This window comes from Colletotrichum spaethianum, assembly GCF_022836535.1.
Source record: "Colletotrichum spaethianum MAFF 239500 DNA, contig39, whole genome shotgun sequence".
NCBI lineage: Eukaryota > Fungi > Ascomycota > Sordariomycetes > Glomerellales > Glomerellaceae > Colletotrichum > Colletotrichum spaethianum.
In genome coordinates, this window is record NW_026054809.1 from 384,102 (window position 1) to 405,454 (window position 21,353).

Genomic DNA, 21,353 nt, shown 5'->3' on the forward strand with positions numbered 1-21,353 from the left:
TAAGAGCGCCTGTAGTTTATAACCAGTTTGGTAATGTTCGCCGCAGCTGTGGCGCAGATAGTTGATGATTGTGAAGGTTTGGTGCCACTAGACTTGAGGTCGTTGGAGTCACGAGGAAGCCGCATGAACGGGCGATGAAGTAGTATGAGGGCAAAATAGAAATTCATTCTGGATCAGTCGTTAGCGACGTTTTGTTTTTGCGGTATGGTTTTGGCTAAGCAGTAGAGCTATGATACATAGGGACCTGTTGTTTTGGGGGGAGGATCACTTACTGTAAGATAAACACTCGGGGCTGCGCCGAGTTGTTCTCATCGCAGGACCATTTCAAGTCTTTGGGTAATTCTTGGTGCCATTTCCACAGTTCCTTGTGCAAATGGGAGGCTTTGGATCCTAGCTCGCCGGTTGTGGTCTGCCGTCTCTGCCGATGAATCCCAACCAGTATCTTCGAGCACAAAACAGAGAGAGATGCGGTGGCATGTAACAGACTTAAAGATGAATCGGACGTCTTCTGTGCAAAACTCTCTGGCGCTCGATCAGGGATAGGAACAGTGATGTCCCACTCCATGAAAGAGTTTGGCCTTCCGCAATAAGCGCTGAAAAGACTAGTTGGCACATGTTAGAGTCCGTTGTCTTTGCTCAAGGGTGAGAGTCTGGATGTCCTAGAGAGATACTTACTTGTCTTCGATATGGCAGCCCCAGAATACTCTACGCCTAAGCACGGCTATCTCAGGACTCATTTGACCAGACGCCACGGCTTTGGTGCTGTCTAAATGTAGTCCCAATTTGCTAGCCATTCTGAAAGCAATTCCTGAAGCACATACATCAGTCACAAATTCATCGGTCGCGAGGTTTAATGAGGGGCTCGTACCGCTGTACATCCATCCCAAGGAGTTATCCTTCATGGACCCGTATCGACAGCCAAGCACCAACGCAGCCTGAACTGTCGTGATCTTGGGATGATCTAATTCAAGGTCTAGCAATGCGCGGGCCCGCTTTGCAAAAACCTCACCAGCAACACCGTCCGTCGAGGCAGAGTATCTTGTGACCCCTTTGTCGAGACTAATCATCGATGCGAGCGCAAGTAACGCGTACAGTAAACACGGGGAGTAGAAGTCTCGGTCACCATGCCCATCACTCTCATCCCAGATCTGTCTATGGCGGAGAAACAAGGCCCGGTCAATAACCAGCAAATGAGATGATTGCCATTGCCAGAAAAGGTCTAGCAGGTAAGTCACGATAGGCTCGGGTTCAGGAAAAGTCTCGAGAGCCATGCGCGACCGTAAGCTCGATTCTTTTTCTGACGGACAGTGTTCTGTTTTCGGATTCGTTGTGTTTGTTGGGTTCTCAGAGTATGGAAACAGACTCGCCGAGTCCAAAAATTGATCGAAATCGTGCATGCTGGTAGGAGTGGCAACCTCCTCCAATGCTGAGGGAAAGTCGTCACAGATTGTATCAAAATCGGGTCTGCTCGGAGTAGAGAAGGATGCGGATCGATGCGAGTCCGGTGTAAGGTTGTCGACTTTTGGTCTGTTCTGGCCTGAAAAGGACACGGAACGAAACGATGCTGATGAGGGTTCTAAAGGTGTTGTTGACCAGGCATGTTGGTCTTCTGGGGAGTAATCGATATTGTCGCCACGTGCGCACTCGGACTCGAGGAACTCGCGGGACTCGGAAACGCGCGTGTTCTAGAATTTTGAAAGTCTTCGAAATCCCGTTGGACCTGTTCCATCAGGGAGTTGGCGTCGATGTTGTTGTCCCTGGATGGCACGGGGGTTTTGCCGTCAGCCCTGGCAACGTTTCTCACAAACTCTTCGAGAGCTTGCATCCGCCTCTGGAGGACCTTGGTTTCGTTCGGCTGGCGTTGGCTGCGCTTGTCTTCGCCGTACCGGACCTCGCACTTCTCGTTCTTGTTGCGGCATGCCGTGCATGACCGATCCGGTTGATCTCCTGTACCAAGGATTTGTGAGATGTCACATCGTCTCTTGTCCTTTTTGCAGCGAACGCATGCAAAGCTCGCACGGCTTGCGTGTCGGTCTCGGGTCATCGTAGCTACTGGTTGCTTTGTTCGAGTGGTTGTTTTTCGAATTGAAGCCTGTCTGGGGAAAGAATAGTGATTGCAGTCGAGTTGTGTGTGTACGGACGGTGACCGAGGGTGCAAGTCATGCGGCGGGACACCAGAAGAAATGCAGAACGCCCACGAACTCTGTTTGCTGGTCACGATGTTTGCTATTATAAGATCAGAAACGGGGAACGAAAAAGTCTCCGGCATTACCCTTCTAGGACTAGGAGCTTCGTTCTTTGCACATCATACCACACACACCCCTAGGTAGGGATGATGGCAAGTGTGGCCTCCGCCCCTTGTTGATGAGGTGCATAACGTCAGGCAATTGTCACGAACCAACAGCAATTGGGCTGCACGCGGTTCGTGGGGTGCTTGGAGTTGCTATGTTCTCTCTAGCTCAGGCGCGGGAAGAAACCCGGACAAGCCGCGCCGGGCAGGCCGGGATCGACAGCAGAGAGGCGACACCAGCCGAACGGTAGAGAAGCAGCGGAGGACCACTTTGCAAGCCAATATTTTGGAAGGTCGTAACTTGGGTGCAATCACGGGTTCAATTCGTGATGGGGCTGTAATTCGGACACGATCGTGAGAATTCCATTTTCTTCTAAGACGGATCTGGATCTGAAATGCGTATCAGTTTAGGTCAACTCCCGGTGTCAGTAGAAACTTGCAAAGTGGCTCACATAGTGCAACGCGGAACGTCGTCCGGTCAAGGGAGCCTCAAGACGCCAAAAACCTTGCCCCCGCGAACCCCCCCAGACTCTCCCGCATATTGGACCCCCCTAAACTCAAAAAGATCTTCCCAGTCAACCCGCCACCTTTGACGGCGCGTCTGTGCCTCGCCCTCGGATTGCCGTTTTGGGCAAGCCGGCGCATGCGATTACCCCAGGACCCTCACCACCCCCCGTCGTCCCGGTTCTAGTCTCGTCCAACAAGAAACATCCGCGACGTTGAGGACGGGCGAGTCCCCGGTTATTTTCGAATCCCAGAGTCTGGACCTCTGGAACCTTGGGTCGCATGACCGCAAGCAGGAACGGCCAAGAAGCAGTTGGGAACTCGGGCTGCTCAGGCTGCGTCAAAACGCTCGTCCGGCGGAGGGGTAAGCTCCACAGAACAGACACATGCTGTCCTCGCTCCCAGGAAAAGAACGTGGGGAGTGCGTAATAACTAATACGAAAGCTGCGGAAAAGTGTGGCAATCCTACACATACCCTCCCCGGAAGATGGCCCCGGGACCGAGCCGAAGCCAATGCGAACGCTGCGGAGACGTGGCAAGCCCATTTCCGCAATCCTGGGGAAAGGGGGTTTCTCACCCGTTCCATCTTTTTGCAGAAAGTCCAGCCGCCGAGCTCTGCTTGTCTTTGATTAACCCCCGGTCTTTTCGTGGCAGGTGACTGAACTACTCAATTCTTCAATAAGGGGGCAGTGCGATGGTGCGCCGAGCTTCCGAACTCACCATGCCGGTGCCATCCAGTTGGTCGTGACCAGCCTTCAGAGCCAGTCTCCTGCGACTTCGGCATACGATTTTCGGACATTGGTTATTGAGCAATGGTTTCTGACGTGTTGAGACTTGCCGGTCGCATCACCCACCCCTGTGGGTTGACATGCTCCACTTCTTCACTATTCTGCGTGCTTCGGTGACTGGCAGGTCGGTGGCTCTAAGACACGTGTAAAATCGGTAGATCTTCTAATATTGGGGTCCGTGGCCAGTTCTAGTACGTCAGATGATCGAAATGGTTTGTGTGAATTGCTCTCTGTTGCTTGAAACAAACAACAATCGGCGGTGTCAAAGAGATATTCACGATCGCCCTCAACAACAACCCCAACAAACACGTGAGTATAGTATATGCCCCTCTTGGTCCAATTGATTTTGCAGTACAAAGATGAAATGGGACGGTGAGTGTTTGGTGAAAACTTTCAACAACATCAATCACACCCTGGATGTGGACACCAACGATGGAATGCTGGCAGAGGCCTTTCGCATTAGATATTCGATTGATCGGGTCTACAGAAATAGTATGAGTTACCTTAACTATTGCAAGAGAGATATGTGCGGTAAGAGCTGCATTTCCAATTGTACTCAGGACCTTGGCTCCAAATAATCGTCGATAGAAACCAATTAGAACCGTCTGGTCTTGCCATTGGAAGCTTCAACACAGGTTCCAAATCATATCAAAGTATGTCAAGCTGTTGATAAAACATAAGCGGTCGACGATTGAGGCTCCTTTTTCGACTACCAAATGACCACGTTTGACAGTAATTACCATAATCCGGGGATACGATCAGTACCATACACTGAAACCCATACACTGAAACAATGTGATATTCAAGAGACAATATGAGTGAGGTATCCAGGGATCATGTGTAATTCAAATCTAACACTAAGTGAACAAAGTAACGCTATTTTTTATAACTAATTAATCATGCCATGCCCGACTGCAAGCCCTTGATGGCTACCATCGCGCCCCAAGCACCAGGGTCGGGGTGGAATGTGGTGTCCTTCTCCGAGACCGCGACGTACGTCGCCCGGCCAAGCTTCGCCTTTGTCTTTCTTGTGTACTCGGCGCCCTGGACCGCCGCCTCGACTGCCTGTTCGAATCCTCCGTCGCGGATAGCCGAGACAAAGGGGATAAGCACGTCGAGAATCGTGCGGTCTCCGATCTTGGCGGGCGTGTAGTGGCTCAGGTGCTCCAAGGCGGATGTGAGGGCCAGGGTCCAGAGGGACAAGAAGTTCTGAGACTTGGCGAGTTGGGCGTTCTCCTGGACAGAGTTGCTGAGCGAGACGAAGAAGATGCCCAGAATGCCACCCAGAGTCCCACCCATCTTGCTCTCCACAATGTCTTCCAGCTCGTGAAGAACAGCGACGATGGAGCCTTCGGAAGCGATTCCCTTGTGTTCCAGAGCCTCCAGAAGGTGCGATGCACCCGTCTTCAAAGTCTCGCCGCAGTCTCCGTCTCCCATGACCATGTCCCACTTCGTAAGGTCGGGCTCGGCCTCGATGACGGCCTCACACGCCATGCGCAACATGGACTTGAGAGTCGCGGGGTCCATCCTCACGTCCCTGCTCGCCTCGATCTTCCTGGCCTCCTCAGGGGGAGAGACGACGAACTGCTGCTTCCTGTCTCGCCTGATGGCTTGCGAGCCGGCCATGGACTCCCAGTGTGTGTTGGTCTTGATGTCGGCAAACTGCAGAATCTGCTCCGCCGAGAACGAGCACTTCTCAGCTGCCGTTGTGATGTTCATGAGGGATACTGAGAATGCCGGAGCGTTGAGCGAGGTTTCAAGGGGGCCGGAGTATACCCTTGACGGACGAATGTTCCACTTCTCGTCGAGTTGCTCGAGAAGCTCGTCGACCAGGGCGCCCATCTCCAAGTAGGAGATGCCACCAAAGTTGCTGACCAGCAGGATTGTCTCGTCGTTGGGGCTGAACTTGACGTACGATCGATCCGGGTCGTTTTGGTCCAGGCAATACCGCAACAACTGGTCGATCAGAGCCTGAGGCGATGGGCTAGGGGTCACCTTCTTGTAACCAGGCTCGTTGTGCGGCCCAGTACCAATCTCCACCTCGTTAGCGTCAAGACGCGCGTGTTCTGAGCGACCCGGCACATGGCAGTGGTCCATCGTTGCCGCGATAGAAACGATCTCTGACTCCACGGCGATACCAAGCTTGTGGATATCGTTGAGTGACCCGGCGCTGGCACCGGACGCTCCGCTGATGATTTTAAGAACACCGATTTGACCGGCAAGGCCTCTGCGGCCGACCAGACTGCCACCCTTCTTTCCGACGGAGACATCATCACCACAGATGATCATGCGACAGTTGTGGCCGCGGCTCCGTGCCTTCTCGGCCGCGAGCCCGAAGTGGAGGCAGTCGCCAGTGTAGTTGGTGATGACGAGGATGGTGCCGACGTCTGATGGCACACGCTCAATGGCGGCCTGAATCTGTTTTGCCGAGGGGCTGGCAAAGATGTCGCCCGAGACGGAGGCAGCCAGCATGTTATTGCCCACGTAGCCGGCCCATGCCGGCTCGTGGCCCGAGCCTCCACCAGAGATGATGCTGATCTTTGACTTGTCGTATGTTGTGTCGAAAACCACACGGTTAGACTGGTCGAGACCGAGGGAGGGGTTGTATGAGATGAAGCCCCTCAGAGACTTGTCAACAAGTCCCTCGGAGGATGGAAAAATGTGCCGGTCTGACATGGTGGTTGGAGCCAAGGGTTGTGTAGTGTGTTGGTCAGCTGAATAGTGACGAACGCTTAGAAACAGTTATTCGCTTGGATTGAATCCGAATTGAATGGTCTGTGATTTACTTACACGCAAAAAACATCACATCTTGCTTGCTGAACCAGCAGCATCATATGGTGAGCGGTCGGGTGTTGGTTTGCGATTTTCCGGAGGCTCTGTCAATCGGCCTCAGCTGCATGACACCCCCGGATTTCCGCAGCGGAAGATCGGCTAGGCGCCATGCACCCCCTGTCATCTCATTCACATCGAAGCGATGAGTTGCTTTTCAATGCTGTATAAGTATTCTAGATTGGACTAGAACATCCGTCTCTTGCTCTTGTCATTGCGTAGATTAATTGCTCGACATCCCAGTGCCACATCTTCAGTCCTCAGCCATAAGCGCGAATTGACTGTATCTCCGCCCCTACCTACCCGTGCACCATTTCCATCTCACCTACCAAGACGTCAAGATGGGCAGCAACCCTGTTCCCAAGTACCGCATCGTCGTCGGAAGCGATGTAAGAACTACCCATTCTCTCGGCCCGCAACTGGACTGACACCATTACAGGAGGCCGGCATCAAGTACAAGGACGCAATCAAGGCAGACTTCCAGAAGGACTCCCGCGTCGAGTTCGTCGAGGACGTGGGAAGCCACGAGACCGCCGACAAGACGGCGTACCCCCACAGAGCGGCGGCGGCAGCGCAAATGGTCGCCGACGGCAAAGCCGACCGCGCCCTGCTCATCTGCGGAACGGGACTCGGCATGGCCATCGCCGCCAACAAAGTCAAGGGCGTCCGGGCCGTGACAGCACACGACAGCTTCAGCGTGGAACGGTCGATTCTGAGCAACGATGCGCAGGTGTTGTGCATGGGCGAGAGAGTAATTGGCTTGGAGCTCGCAAGGAGACTGGCCAAGGACTGGCTTGGATACACGTTTGATCCCACCAGCCAGAGTGCGGAGAAGGTTCATGTCATCAAAGCACTAGAGGCCGCTGCATGATGTGAATGTGGCTTGGAGAAGTGGTGTAGCGAATAATAATTGATGATTTTGAGTTCCATTCTCGTTCTCTCCCATGCGAAACACAGCACACCTTGTCGTGTAGATTTTGTCTGATGGGTGCTGTACCGTTGATGGTCCCCCGAAGCACAGATGAGTGGACCCAACCGACTTTTGAAGGCTCGTACGCGTAAAGCAAAGCCATTGCAACGCTGAAGTTTGGGGGTTTAGGGTGACCCTCAGCGGACGCTGTCAGAATTGATTGTGCGCAGTTGTCTGCCGAATGGAACTCTCAAGGCTTTAAGTCCCAAGCTTGCAACTCATCCCCGGTTGTCATTTTCCTGCGACTCATACATGCCTACTGGAAGCCGGTAATAAAATGCGTTCAGCCGATTAGAATTTCACATCTGACTTGCATGACTTTTTCCAAGATAGCTCAACATATCGCACCAAGAATGGACCAAAGAGCGTTACGCTTCCAGTCATCTACCTCCACCACGCGATGGAAAACATGGAGAAATCAACACATCGGCGCTGCGCGCAGTGAGTGCCGACTACGTTCTCCGCGACGAGGATTGTAGTCAATGGATCAGCCAATTTTAAATCAAAAGTTATAATTGGGAAAGAATGGCATTGAAAGAGACCGGAGAATCGGTGTGGGCCAGTCCCCAGGGAATACGTTTCCGCACACAGGCGTGGGGGTGGTGATGCGCGTGCATCTTGGAGCGGAGAATGGCCCGATTTTCCGCAATATAAAACGGATAGAAACACCACCACATGCGACGCAGTCTGCCTCTCAACAGGCGTACGGACAGAGCAGACTTCACGAAGCCATCACAGCTAAGAAATCCAAACTGCAATTCCAAAATGACGACGTCACCAAACCGGAGGCTCATCGGCCTCTCAACCAAGATGTACTTCCCGCTCCAACGCACGCTGGACTTCATCGCCGCCGTCCAAGCCGAGCTGAAGTCCCTCCCTCCTCATACCCTCGACAACGTCGACATCTTCTTCATCCCCGACTTCATTTCCATTCACCCCGTCAGCGAAGCTCTCAAGTCCTCGCCCGTCCCAATCCGCCTCGGGGCGCAAGACTGCCACTGGGATGATTTCGGCGCCTTTACCGGGGAAGTCAGCCCGGCTGTTCTAAGCGAGACGGGAGTCACCATCGTCGAGGTCGGCCACGCCGAGAGGAGAAGGCTATTTGGCGAGACCGATGAAGTCGTGGCGAAGAAGGCCGCGGCCGCGAGTCGGAATGGCATGGCTCCGCTGATCTGCATCGGTGAAAAGACGGAGGGCGATTTGGAGGTCGCATTGGGCGAGTGCAAGACTCAGATCGATCAGTCCCTGGCCGATGTCCCCGATTCCGCGGAGGTCATCATTGCGTATGAGCCGGTTTGGGCCATCGGTGCAAGCCAGCCGGCCAGCGAGGACCACGTTGTCGAAGTGGTAAAGGGGATCAGGTCATTCGAGAGCGTCAAGAAGAGGACAGGAACGACGAGGGTGATTTACGGCGGCAGTGCTGGGCCTGGTCTGTTTGAGAGACTGGGAGAGGCTGTGGATGGGCTGTTTCTTGGGAGGTTCGGGCATGATGTGCCGCGATTTCTCAAGACGGTGTCAGAAGTGACTGCATTTCAAAAATCTTGAAGGTAATTGTCCTAGATCTGGGAATACAGCAACGGGACATTTTCTTGGACATCTAATTGCATTGATCATGTGGCAGGCCCCAAAGTGGCTCGTGAGTTGAGGCCGTTTGCTCGAGAATACGTGTCAGTCCATCCGGGTGAGTGTGTACTCAGAAGGGGTGTAACGACGGAGGAGGCAGTTGAGAGTTGTCAGCTCAGTTCGGGCAACATTCGTCATTCCAGTAGTAAGAATTTTGATAGTATGGCCACGTGCCAAAAAAGCCTCAGAAACTATCATGTCCATGTCGCTCGATGTCCTTAGCCCATCTTACGACTGCGACCCTCCAAGCGCGCCTAGCATCCCCTCATTTCTGGATGGCCACACATTGCCAACATTCGGAATGGCCCGGAGAGTGTCCATGTTATGATTGCCAGTCTCGATAACAACTCCAGAGAAGATCGCGTGATCGAACCGCTTGACGACTTTGGTTCTCTCGTCGGCGGTCAACTTGTTGATCAGAGCCTCTCTGTCCTCATCCTGTAGCGTCATCGTCAGATCTACGTCGCTCCAGCGCGGCACTGCAACAGCTGGTGGATGAATGCAAATGGATGAACACACCTTGCTGCTACCGAACTCAACAATGAACTTTTCGCCCATGGCGGCTAAGATGCAGGGTACCACGAACGCGAGAAGGAGTAGTCGCATCAAGTTTGAGGCTGACGAAAGAGGGATTGTAAAGTGTGATGCTGTGGCGAAGTTGAGTGGTTTGCAGGCGCAAATAGCGCCTGTAGCGGTTACGCATTGCCATGTGCAACACGCTGTCATCCCGGTCCAGGTGTAACATCACCTTCCTAAAAGGGAACTCGAGCAGTCCAGCAACCTGCTGCCCGTTTGACATTCACCTGTGAGGAATCTGCAAAACTTCAGACAACTTATTATATGAGAGACTCTGATCACAGATAGTTGAGATAAACCCAGTTGTACAATAGCAAGTTGGGCAATGTCAACATAGAGCGATATCTCGGGCTTCAGAATCAAACATGGAGCACCTTCAGGAGCAGGGGTGCGCTGTTGGGGGCTGACAAGCTACTGTCACGATACAAGGCGGCTGATGCAATGGGGCCTTGAGAACATACCTAGCCAAGTACTCTGAATCTGGAAAGTGTTACTTGCGTTTGGTCTTGCTGAGCTCGTCTCGTATCCTATAATCATTTATTTGTCGTAAGATCGACTTGCATACAGACCTTCGGATAGATAATTACATTGTCATACAAACGCGCGTACACACACAAGTGACCCCAAGTAGGCCTAATCAACGCGTATTTGACAAAAGCTCATATGCGAGCTTCCCCTCTGGAAAGGCCCCGACCAAAGTCTTTCGATCCAACGGAAGCGATTCGGATCACAGGCCCGCACCTCCATGCCGTGTTCACGTTCATCTGGTGTATCGATATGGGCTCGATGCTGCAAGTACGGAGACCACATCCGACGATTGTCTTAGCCTACACCATGACCGCGAATATTTTACTCCAATTAAAAATGGCGAACTTGTCATTTTGGTAAGACGATGACTTCTGGAAGATACGTCCTGCTCTTACGTCAGCCCTGGCCATCGACCGAAAGGTGAGCCTGGATATCGCTATCAACGTGTGTCTAACAGGGGTATTTGAACCACGTGCTGCATATCACCCTTAGTCCAAGCCACCACCAATCATATGCGACAACAAGCGCGGAGGCCGCATACTCCTTGCAACCGGCGCGAGCCTGATCTTGAGCTCATATATATTTGAGGCGCACCCGCAGCCCTACCATGTTCCCCTTCAGCTCGGTTCATCGATATCAGATCAGTTGGGAGGCTAGGTCTCCTGTCTAGCAGACCGCGCTTCAGAAACGCAATCTGACCTAACACATATCATCGTCGCATCTCCACTGGTCCATATTTCTGTTCGCTATCCGCTCTGTATCATGGCGTCTCCGAAAGCTCTCGACAGTCCGGATTCCTACACCGTCAGCTGGATCGCAGCTCTTGCCATCGAGCGGGCAGCTGCAGTTGCCATGCTTGATGAGGAACACGCAGAACCAAAAGGGTTTACAAGGCACCAAACCGACTCGAACGTGTACACTTGGGGTCAGATGGGAGAGCATAACATTGTCATTGCCTCCCTTGCCGCTGGGGTTTATGGAACTACCTCGGCGGCCACTACCGCCTCGAATCTCCTTGCTTCGTTGCCCGCCATTCGCATCGGCCTTTTGGTCGGCATTGGAGGCGGCATCGCTCTACCGGACGAAGATCAGGATATCCGTCTTGGCGACGTTGTTGTCAGCCAGCCCGATGGGACCACTGGAGGTGTTTGCCAATACGACTTGATCAAGGCGAAGTCCGGTGACAAGCGTGAGCGCAAAAGTTTTCTGGGAAGGCCCCCGACAGTTCTTCTTAATGCCCTTACCAGCATCCAGGCCTATCACGAGCGGAGAGATTCCAAAGTTCCTGGCTTCTTACAAGAGATGGTGACAAACAACCCAAAAATGGGCAGAAGATCAAAAAAGAACCCTGGCTACCTCCATCAGGGATTTGACAATGACCGCCTCTTCCAGGCATCATGCGAACACGTATCTGGTTTAGACTGTAGCGGCTGTGACGCAGCTGAGGAAGTTCAGCGCGACCCTCGAGAAACTACCGACCCCGAGATGCACTATGGCATCATCGCGTCTGGCAACACGCTTGTCAAAGATGCCGCTACTCGTGACCGAATTGTAGCTGATGTTGGAGAGGATTGTATCTGCTTTGAGATGGAAGCCGCTGGCCTAATGAACCACTTTCCCTGTCTCGTTATAAGAGGAATCTGCGATTATGCCGATTCTCACAAGAACGATCGATGGCAACGCTACGCCTCGGCTACTGCCGCTGCGTATGCTAAGGAATTCCTCAGTCATGTGCCAGCTGCGCAGATTCAGGAGACAAAGCGGGCTCTTGAACTTATTCAGTCTGGTTAGTCATTACCCTCGTCGGATGGCCCTGAATAGGAGCGAGCTTCAATGGGCCACGGCATTAAGTACCGAGGACGTACAAGTACTGACTGTAGCTAGTCGATAGGAAACTAGACGATGTACAGAATACCGCAATCGCAACAAACGCTACGACTGAATCCATCAAGTCTGATCTTCAGACCGAAAAGATAAAGCGCTGGCTTTCTCCCCCTGACCCGTCGACGAATGCCAACCACGCCAAGAAACTCCGACATGAGGGAACAGGCACCTGGCTTCTGAAAACCCCGATGTTCCAGGCATGGGCTTCGGGGTCCCATCGATACTTGTGGCTGAATGGGCTCGCGGGATGCGGCAAAACTGTTCTCAGCACGACAGTCCTTGATTATCTGAAGAATACGAAAGACACTCATACCGTTCTTCACTTCTTCTTTGACTTCAGCGACACCACAAAACAGACCGTGGATGGCTTGCTTCGATCACTTGTTTTCCAACTGTATCATGACAGCGTTCACTCTACTGTGCTTCTCGATAATTTATTCCAAGCACATCAGGAGGGTCGGAATCAGCCTACGACGAAGACCCTCATGGACGTTGTTTGCAAGACTCTTGCAGAACAGGAGATGGTCTATGTCGTTATTGACGCCTTAGATGAATCTACTACAAGGAATGAGCTTCTCTCGTGGATAAAGGACGATATGTGCAGACCAGACTTAGGACATGTCCAGGTGTTTTGCACTAGTCGGCCAGAACCGGAATTTTTGCGCGATATTCCCCCATTGATAGGCGAACACAGCTGCCTGTCGTTGGACAGAACAGCGGTCAATACCGACATAGAGTCCTATGTCGCCAAAAGGATTCATCATGATCATGATTTTAAACGCAAGGGCTTATCACCAGATCTAATCAACGTAATTCAAAACAGAGTTGGAGGTGGAGCGGACGGGATGTAAGTGTATACCAATTACCCACATTTCAATGGCATACCTGACGCCTCAAGCAGGTTCAGATGGGCAGCCTGTCAACTGGATAGCCTAGCAAGGTGCTCGAGTCCCAAAGCGATCAAAGAAGCTCTCATGAACTTACCTCAAGATCTGACTGAGACGTACAACCGGATGCTCGAAATCATACCGAAAGACCTTAAAAGTCGTGCAATACGTCTCCTACAGTTCTTGGTGTATTCTGAACGGCCTTTGACGGTTCCGGAGGCAGTGGAGATAATCGCTACAGAAGTGGAACTGGAAGCGCAACACTTCGATATCGACGCCAGAGTATTTGACGATGCAGAAGTTTTACGACATTGTCCCAGCTTGGTGTCGCTCGTTGAAGTCTCAAAATCCGGTGAAGCAACAAAGGAATTGCATCTTGCCCACTTCTCAGTCAAAGAGTTTCTTATTTCCAAAGTCGATTTCGACCGCACGAAAGCTAGTATTGTGATCACCAAAACCTGCTTAGCGTATCTTACGGATATCAACGGCAGCCACCACAATATCAAAGAGAGTTTTCCGATGGCACGATATGCTGCGGAAACGTGGGCGTGTTTCGCTACTCTGGCTGAGACGTCAGCAGACGTCCTTCAAGCCGTAATATGGTTTATACAGAACGATACGACTTTCCAACGGTGGTGTTTCTTATATTCGGCTGACAGACCTTGGGACAACAACCCAGATCCTCCAGAAGGATCGAAGCTCTACTATGCATGCTTATGTGGGCTCAGTCGAACTGCAAAACGCCTACTAGACAAGGGAGCTGACCCTAACGCGCAGGGAGGTTTATACGTCAGCCCCCTTCAGGCTGCCTGTTATAATGGGCACATAGAAGCTGCCCAGCTGCTTCTAGACAGGGGAGCGGATGTCAACGCACTAGGCGGTGAATACGGCAGTGCCCTTCAGGCTGCCTGTTATAATGGGCACATAGAAGCTGCCCAGCTGCTTCTAGACATGGGAGCGGATGTCAACGCACTAGGCGGTGAATATGGCAGTGCCCTTCAGGCTGCCTGTTATAATGGGCACATAGAGATTACCCAGCTGCTTCTAGACATGGGAGCGGATGTCAACGCACTAGGCGGTGAATACGGCAGTGCCCTTCAGGCTGCCTGTGAAAATGGGCACTTAAAGATTGCCCAGCTGCTCTTAGACAGGGGAGCGGATGTCAACGCACTAGGCGGTGAATACGGCAGTGCCCTTCAGGCTGCTTGTTATAATGGGCACATAGAAGCTGCCCAGCTGCTCCTAGACATGGGAGCGGATGTCAACGCACTAGGCGGTGAATACGGCAGTGTCCTTCAGGCTACCTGTTATCATGGGCACATAGAGATTGCCCAGCTGCTCCTAGACAGGGGAGCGGATGTCAACGCACTAGGCGGTGAATATGGCAGTGCCCTCCAGGTTGCCTGTGAAAATGGGCATACAGAGGCTGCTCAGCTGCTTCTAGATAGAGGAGCAGATGTCAACGCACTAGGCGGTGAATACGGCAATGCCCTCCAGGCTGCCTGTGAAAATGGGCACACAGAAGCTGCCCAGCTGCTTCTAGACATGGGAGCGGATGTCAACGCACTAGGCGGTGAATACGGCAGTGCCCTCCAGGCTGCCTGTTATCGTGGGCACATAGAAGCTGCCCAGCTGCTTCTAGACAGGGGAGCGGATGTCAACGCACTAGGCGGTGAATACGGCAATGCCCTCCAGGCTGCCTGTGATTGTGGGCCCATAGAGACTGTCCAGTTGCTTCTAGACTGGGGAGCAGATGTCAATGCATTAGGCGGTGAACATGGTAGTGCCCTCCAGGCTGCCTGTTATCGTGGGTACACAGAGACTGCCCAGCTGCTTCTAGACATGGGAGCGGATGTCAACGCACCAGGTGGTAAATACAACAGTGCCCTCCAGGCTGCCTATTATCGTGGGCACACAGAGACTGCCCAGCTGCTTCTAGATAGAAGAGCTCGTTAGTAAACAATATTATTAAGCGTCACATAATCTAGGGTCTAGCGTGCCTAACTAGTAACTGGTTCGTGCTAGACTTCACAAACAGAATTGTTTTCAGTCACTTTTACTCCCGAAGCTTGCAGTGTCAAAGACCCTGCCTGCCCAGAGTTTGAAACCCCCTCCATTGGTTACGTACTTGTACTACTGACTAACCTAGCTTAGACAGATTTGCTCCCCATATTTGTGTGATGACCGTAAAGGTCATAGCATGTCATTGATGGCCCTAGCTGTCCCCTCAGGTGCCAACTGACGTCGAAACCCTTGTCCGCTTCAATGCCCAACATTACTCCAAAGCCGATGTTTCCTAAGCCCTTGATAGGGTCAGTTGTGCTGGGCAATGGTATTGACTGGCCTACCCCGCAGCGAAGGTTTTTGACGTCAACTAGTGCCCGGTGTGATAGAGCTGGTTCGTATAACTATTTTTAGTGATTATATCACTGCCTATGCCATCGAGTGCCAACTAACGCCATTTTCGTATCCCCCTTTTGATGTTTACTTTTACTCTAAAACCTTTGTTCAAGAATGTTTAAGTAGGTTGAAATTCCAGAAGCTCATTAGTCTACCCCTTCCGTGGCAGAAATGGCGTTAGTTGGCACTCGATGAGATATGCCAAAGTTGTAAGCAACTAGGGCAAACTTCTAGAGTACATAAGAAACAGCCACAGGACTTCCCAGAAGTTGTAAATGCAATTAGCGGCCTGCTTGCCTCACGCCACATTTTGATCATTGTGATCCACTAACACTCCATTGCAAATGTTCAAGGCCTATTCTCATATATTGTATGCAACCAATAAAGCTGGCTTGGGAGATGCAGTGGTATATGGCACCAATGGCTCGACTCTAACTGATCTGGGTCGGCATTGCAATCAGCTAAAATCCCCGAGATCAGTCACGTCATAATTGGATACTATTACTCAACTGGAAAGAAGTCGGTCTAATATGCACCGGTGACTAAAAAAGCTCCACACCCAGTTGCACGAGCCTCTTGAAGAACCTCTAGCGCATGTGGGATTGGTAATCATTGCACATGTCCACAAGCGACTAAGTGATGTACGATCTTCAACTTCAAAGTAAATTGTTTTCCGCATTGTCGCATTCGAACCATGTCGTATAGCGAGGAGCAGCTAGATCGGTACTTTCACCACATCAACTATCCTCGGGAGAAACATGCATCAGATCGGTTGCAACTGCTTACTGAACTCCAGGCTCACCAGCTTGCGAGAGTTCCTTTCGAGAGTCTGACACTGCACTACTCTAAACACCGACTGGTTTCTCTGGATCTGGAAGATCTCTTCGATAAGGTGGTCGTACAGGGCAAGGGCGGTTATTGCATGGAGCTCAATGCCTTATTCGGCGCCGTTCTGAAAAGCCTGGGTTTCAAACTGGTTAGCGTCGGCGCGAAGATCAAAAAAGAAGATCGCTTTGGAGGATGGTAAGTGATTGCACGTCATACTACCCAAGTTACTCTTCGCTCATATCGACGAGGTCGCACATGCTTAACCTCGTCACCATTGACGATCAGCGCTACGTGGTAGACGTCGGCTTCGGAAAGGGCGCCACCATGGTCCCTGTTCCCTTACACAAGGACTCCGGTTTTGAGTTCACTACCATAGCACCCTTGCGCGGCAAGCTCGTCTATGAGAAGCTAGAGCAAAATACCGACCCGGACCAGCGCATGTGGGTGTACTCCTCCACAGACACCGCCGATGGGCCGTTTCGGCAACGGAACTGCTTCACGGAGCAGGAGTTCTTCCCCGAGGACTTCGAGATCATGAACTACGCCGTCATGAAGAAGCCCACGAGTTACTTTGTCAAAACGGTCCTGTGCATGCGGACGATTATGAACCCTGAGACGAAGAAAGCCGAGGGCACGATCGTGTTGCACAAGGATGAGGTTAAGAGGAAAATTGGTGACAAGGTTGAGCTGCTTGAGACTCTGAAGAACGAGGAGGAGCGGGTCAAGGCTATCGAGAAGTACTTCTTTATTGCGTTGACACCCGCAGAGCAGAAGGCGATTAAGGGCATGCCCCAGGAGTTGTTAGAAGTGAAGTGAAAGCCAACAGATGACATTACACCTTTACCTAGGGACGTGCAGGCGAGCCATCACTTCCAGCAAAACCACCTACTCAGTTGTCTGGTCGTTTATCAGCAACCTGGATCATTTAGACCACAAGTTAATTAGAGGGATTCCAAGACACGAACGGTCTACGCTATAAATAACCTCGTATCCCCGATACTGCCCCAAAGCTACTTCATCCCGGCGTGCGCATTCTCAGTGTGCACGTCCGCTGACACATCATGCTCCTTTTCCTGAAGTCGGCTCTCGAGATCCTGGCCATTGTACCTCTTGCTGGTATTTCCGGCAACGAACCAGCTTTCGCTGCTGAACAGCTCGTTCATCTCCTCAAGAGGCCGGCGAGCGGTTTCCGGCAGGAACATCCAGAAAAAGATGGCGTTTGTGATGTTACACACAATGAAGAGGAAGTAGAATTGGTATCCTACAGATTCCATGCCCTCAGGCGTGACTTGGCCCTGTTTTACAGTCAGAAATACTGGGACTTTGAGAAGGGGGTTCTCGGCTACTTACAATCATGGTGTTGAAGGCGAATGATACCATTGTGGCGATACTGACTCCCTTTGAACGAGTCCTCGTGTCAAAGACCTCGGCGACGATGATCCAGGACAGCGGGCCGCATGTGGAAGAGAAACTGAAGTTGTAGAGCCAGGTGACGACGATGAATCCCCATTGAGCGCTGAGGTTGTTGGATTCCCCTGGAGGGAACAAGGCGAGGAGGACCGCGGCGATGATGAAGGTGATGGAGTTGAAAATGTTACCACCAATGAGGGGCCAGCGACGACCGGTGCGGTCGATGAGTAGCATCGCAAGGGTCTGGGCGATAATGGCAAGCCCATTACTGATTCCTTGGTACTTCAAGGTGTCTTGCGTCGCAATGCCAATCTGCTCAAAGATGCGAGGAGAGTAGTACTGAACTGACGTTAGCCCACGCCACTGCATGCGTTCGATTTCGGATGGCTGCAATGTACCTGAATGGCTGAGACTCCGGTCATCTGAACGGATGCCTGGATAGCACAGCAAAGAAACAGACGGCGGAATGAACTCCTCGACCGAAAGAGGTCCATGTACGATCTTGCCTCCTGCTGGTGCTCAATCTCAACCGCAGTTTTGATCTGTTCGTACTCGGCCCTGACGAAGGCGTCGTTGACATTGTTGTTGGAGTGGAGGCGGGCCAGCGTCTTTAGCATCTCCTCGTCTCTTCCCTTGTCGCCGAGCCATCTGTTTGTGAGCAATCAGTGATGGGTTTCGTGAATGAAGCTCTTCCTAGCTTGGGTAGAGGCTTACCTTGGACTCTCGGGGAACATGAATGTCAATGCAGCAAGTATAAGAGCCGGAATATTCTGGATCGCCAACGGGATACGCCACTGCGCGCTCGTGGTGGTGAGCTGGGTATAGCAACCCCAGCCAACCCATGTTGCGACGAACGCTCCAATACCAATCATGAGCTGTTGCAAAGCTGTGACCGTGCCGCGAATGCTAGGGTGCGCAAGCTCCGCCTGGTACAACGGAACAATCATGCAGAGAGCACCCACACCTAGGCCGGAGATCAAGCGACCAACCCACATCATGTGGATGTCGCGAGCGCCAGTCTGGAGACCCCCGCCGAGAAGGAAGAACAGGGCTCCCGTGACAATGGTTCCTCGTCGCCCCAGGCGGTCTCCTAGCGGCCCAGCTGCACCAGCACCGAAGAAAGCGCCGGCAGTGAACATGGAAACCACCAGTCCCTCTGTGGACGTGTCTGGGGAAAAGGCATCTTTGAATGTGTTTGATGCCACGACAGCGGCGATGACACCTGGTACAGTGAGCGCTCATCATTGTCCATGTCGTATAGATTAAACCTACCGAGGTCATAACCAAAGAGAAAGGCACCGAGAGAGGCGAAAACTCCCACAAGCCACTGGTATACCTTTGGTGAAAGAAGCCCCATGTTTGACGAGGTTGTTTGTGAGTCTTCAGACCGAGAGTGCTGCCGAGTAAGTCGAATTTGCATGCACGTTACAACTGCAATATTTACATCATCCCCATCTCCTCTTATATGCAGACGCCGATCCGGGGAAGCGCGCGCGCCGGTGTTAGCTATGGCGCTGTGGGGCAGTGCTCCGTCTCCGCAATCTCGGTCGCTCGGTGAGCCAACAGACGGCGACGGATTCTGGTTCGCGCGGTTGTGGGAGCAAGCTCTTGGTCCTGGCTTGGCCCAACATAGTGACGCAAACGGCCAAGAGCCGCCGAGCAGTGATCTTGGTCAGGAGCTTGCCGGGAAGGGCCACCTGACGAATCAGCCCACACTGCGTTCAACAAACAAAAGGGCATCGCGAGGAGACGTGACGTCGATTCTTTCATTGATGGGATCTCTTTCCCGGGATATCGCCCGATCTTTGGAGCCCTTGGATACGATATGGGACGAATTTGGCCGACCACTCGGCAACGATGCCAGGTTCCGGTCGAGGTCTGGGTTAACAGAGCCAATGTGAGTCTAAGATGGTGCCCAGCTGCTGGAGAATTTGGCGGTGCGTGGCTTAGGTGCTTGCTCGGTGCTTCTTTTCTTCTTCTGAATAACACAGTATTGCAGATTGTTGTTTGGAGACCTAACAGGGTACGCGACCGTCCAGTTGCACGGCTTGAATCGGCTCGGGCACGCGTAATATGGGAAAGTCTGGCCCGAGGTCCACTTTTCCCGGTCTTTCAATCCCGGCCACGGGTTCCGGCGCAGCGCTTCCTACCTGTATTGCACGTCGACTGCTCCCACAAAATATGAGAACAATGCGGCGCCAAACGACCGCTGATTTCTGCGAATACGAAGGCCCAATACGAAGGGAGAGCAGCTTTCATACAGCAACATGCCCTGGTGAAGCATTACCACAAACAGAACATGGTACGATGGCTGATGACTGCTTGGAAATGCCTAAGCAAAGACGAAAGCCGAGACTTGGTTCTCAAGCTCTCCTGGCAATGCCTGCATAGTGGGTTTTCAGAATACTCGGCTGTAGGTGCCCGCCGCTCATCGCTTTCAGTAGCCGTCTTAGACTCATTCTTCCTACAAAAAGTTGAAACCACGACAGCTGAAAATGCGTTTCGCATTGAATGAGAAGCTATCGCTGATTCGACCAGCCAAATGACCAAAAAGCAAAAGATGAAAGGGACGAGACTCGAACTCGCGCGGGTTGCCCCACCAGGAAACAGATGTTAAGCTGACCTTAACCTGGCGCCATAACCAACTCGGCCACCCTTCCTATGATCTGGAGATCTGATTGGTTGACAGAATATAAGCAATTTGATGACTAAGTACGTAATCGTATCCTCAGTCATGACTTCACAGCTTTGGGATCGTCTTTTGGTGGCCTATTCTTAAGGCTCTTGCAATCTTCTCTCTGATGACTATCATTCTCCTCTTTAAACCAAGTCTGTTCCGAATTCTAGATTCCAAGGAACAGGGTTCTTGCTTGCTTCCAAATATTCGATGTGATCTCGCTTGGGAATGTAAACTCCCTCCGCACTCTCCTATAGTCGCATCCGCATCTAGATTGAATTGTGCGGCTCCCGGGATCAGTACAAGACATTACTCACTAACATAAGAACAGATTATAGTCTTACGCTTGCTTTTCATGAGCAGCTAGTTACTCCAGAGACAACACAATGGGAACTCCTTGGAAAGACGTTTTCACGCAAGCTCCAGACGTGCAATGCTTGGGAGGGTTGTCAGACTGTCACAGTCAACCAGACTCTTCTTAGCATCATTGAACGATCGTTTGTTTACTCACGGGTCATTGACCACCTAGCGTGGCGCTGTAAGCTATTGAGCACAGGAAGCCGTTGAGCCATTGCATATGTGAATCTTCTTGAAAGGTCGGTTAGTCTCTTTCCTTACCTTTGAGACACCTGGCTACTTCGGTGGCTGTGGAGATATGCTGCAAGATGCCAAGAGTCAATGATGTGTGCTCCCACTATTCTCGGAACCCTCCAGAGGTAATAGAAACGGGACAATCGTGAAAAAAGTTCAATTTAGACACCAAGAGAGTCATAAGTAACTTTCCTCATCGCCATAGACGAACCCAACCCCCACTCATGGAAGATGTAGATGTTATATCGGCAATCTAGGCGTCTAATTGTCAAGTCGTAACCAGCTCACATAACTATGGGTGATCTTCCTGCTGCTGCTTCTCTTGCCCCAGAAATGACATATTTAAATAGCACGACATAAGTAAGCTGGCTAGCTTTTCATCCATAACTCCACGGTTGAGATGAACAAGACGTTCAATGAGAAGCTTTAGGCCTGCCCTCTATGACGATGGCAAACCAGCTCTTCACGCACCTCTTGGACAAGTTTAACCGTAACCCAAGCCAGGAAGCACCAGTCCGAAGCAAAAAACAAGAAAACACACCTCCTGTCCAATATCACGACCTTGACC

At 51.8% G+C, this 21,353-nt stretch overlaps 9 protein-coding genes and 1 non-coding gene across 10 annotated transcripts; 5 read left to right on the forward strand and 5 right to left on the reverse strand.

The window, feature by feature from the left end:
- Window positions 1-1,576: 1,576 nt before the first annotated feature.
- ColSpa_10871 (uncharacterized protein) lies at window positions 1,577-2,044 on the reverse strand (the record flags this gene model as incomplete). Its single annotated transcript, XM_049277083.1, has 1 exon — window positions 1,577-2,044. The coding sequence occupies one exon, from the start codon at window positions 2,042-2,044 to the stop codon at window positions 1,577-1,579; it is 468 nt and encodes a 155-aa protein (XP_049133040.1).
- A 2,435-nt stretch (window positions 2,045-4,479) lies between these two features.
- On the reverse strand, window positions 4,480-6,258 carry ColSpa_10872 (dihydroxyacetone kinase; the record flags this gene model as incomplete). Its single annotated transcript, XM_049277084.1, has 1 exon — window positions 4,480-6,258. One exon carries the CDS (start codon window positions 6,256-6,258, stop codon window positions 4,480-4,482), a length of 1,779 nt encoding a protein of 592 aa, XP_049133041.1.
- Window positions 6,259-6,752: 494 nt separating this feature from the next.
- Window positions 6,753-7,282, forward strand: ColSpa_10873 (D-erythrulose-4-phosphate isomerase 1; the record flags this gene model as incomplete). Its single annotated transcript, XM_049277085.1, has 2 exons — window positions 6,753-6,800; window positions 6,851-7,282. The coding sequence occupies 2 exons, from the start codon at window positions 6,753-6,755 to the stop codon at window positions 7,280-7,282; spliced, it is 480 nt and encodes a 159-aa protein (XP_049133042.1).
- An 864-nt stretch (window positions 7,283-8,146) lies between these two features.
- On the forward strand, window positions 8,147-8,926 carry ColSpa_10874 (putative tRNA pseudouridine synthase; the record flags this gene model as incomplete). Its single annotated transcript, XM_049277086.1, has 1 exon — window positions 8,147-8,926. One exon carries the CDS (start codon window positions 8,147-8,149, stop codon window positions 8,924-8,926), a length of 780 nt encoding a protein of 259 aa, XP_049133043.1.
- Window positions 8,927-9,232: 306 nt separating this feature from the next.
- ColSpa_10875 (uncharacterized protein) lies at window positions 9,233-9,562 on the reverse strand (the record flags this gene model as incomplete). Its single annotated transcript, XM_049277087.1, has 1 exon — window positions 9,233-9,562. One exon carries the CDS (start codon window positions 9,560-9,562, stop codon window positions 9,233-9,235), a length of 330 nt encoding a protein of 109 aa, XP_049133044.1.
- Window positions 9,563-10,870: 1,308 nt separating this feature from the next.
- ColSpa_10876 (uncharacterized protein) lies at window positions 10,871-11,899 on the forward strand (the record flags this gene model as incomplete). The annotated part of the gene is made up of 1 exon (XM_049277088.1): window positions 10,871-11,899. One exon carries the CDS (start codon window positions 10,871-10,873, stop codon window positions 11,897-11,899), a length of 1,029 nt encoding a protein of 342 aa, XP_049133045.1.
- Window positions 11,900-13,830: 1,931 nt separating this feature from the next.
- Window positions 13,831-14,835, forward strand: ColSpa_10877 (ankyrin repeat domain-containing protein 17; the record flags this gene model as incomplete). The annotated part of the gene is made up of 1 exon (XM_049277089.1): window positions 13,831-14,835. One exon carries the CDS (start codon window positions 13,831-13,833, stop codon window positions 14,833-14,835), a length of 1,005 nt encoding a protein of 334 aa, XP_049133046.1.
- Window positions 14,836-15,973: 1,138 nt separating this feature from the next.
- Window positions 15,974-16,923, forward strand: ColSpa_10878 (arylamine N-acetyltransferase 2; the record flags this gene model as incomplete). The annotated part of the gene is made up of 2 exons (XM_049277090.1): window positions 15,974-16,302; window positions 16,332-16,923. 2 exons carry the CDS (start codon window positions 15,974-15,976, stop codon window positions 16,921-16,923), a joined length of 921 nt encoding a protein of 306 aa, XP_049133047.1.
- Window positions 16,924-17,117: 194 nt separating this feature from the next.
- Window positions 17,118-18,656, reverse strand: ColSpa_10879 (high-affinity fructose transporter ght6; the record flags this gene model as incomplete). Its single annotated transcript, XM_049277091.1, has 4 exons — window positions 17,118-17,402; window positions 17,458-17,856; window positions 17,916-18,165; window positions 18,232-18,656. The coding sequence occupies 4 exons, from the start codon at window positions 18,654-18,656 to the stop codon at window positions 17,118-17,120; spliced, it is 1,359 nt and encodes a 452-aa protein (XP_049133048.1).
- A 1,422-nt stretch (window positions 18,657-20,078) lies between these two features.
- On the reverse strand, window positions 20,079-20,177 carry ColSpa_tRNA_285. Its single transcript is given in 2 exon segments — window positions 20,079-20,122; window positions 20,140-20,177. It is a non-coding gene; the product is annotated as a tRNA-Leu (tRNA).
- Between the last annotated feature and the right edge of the window lie 1,176 nt (window positions 20,178-21,353).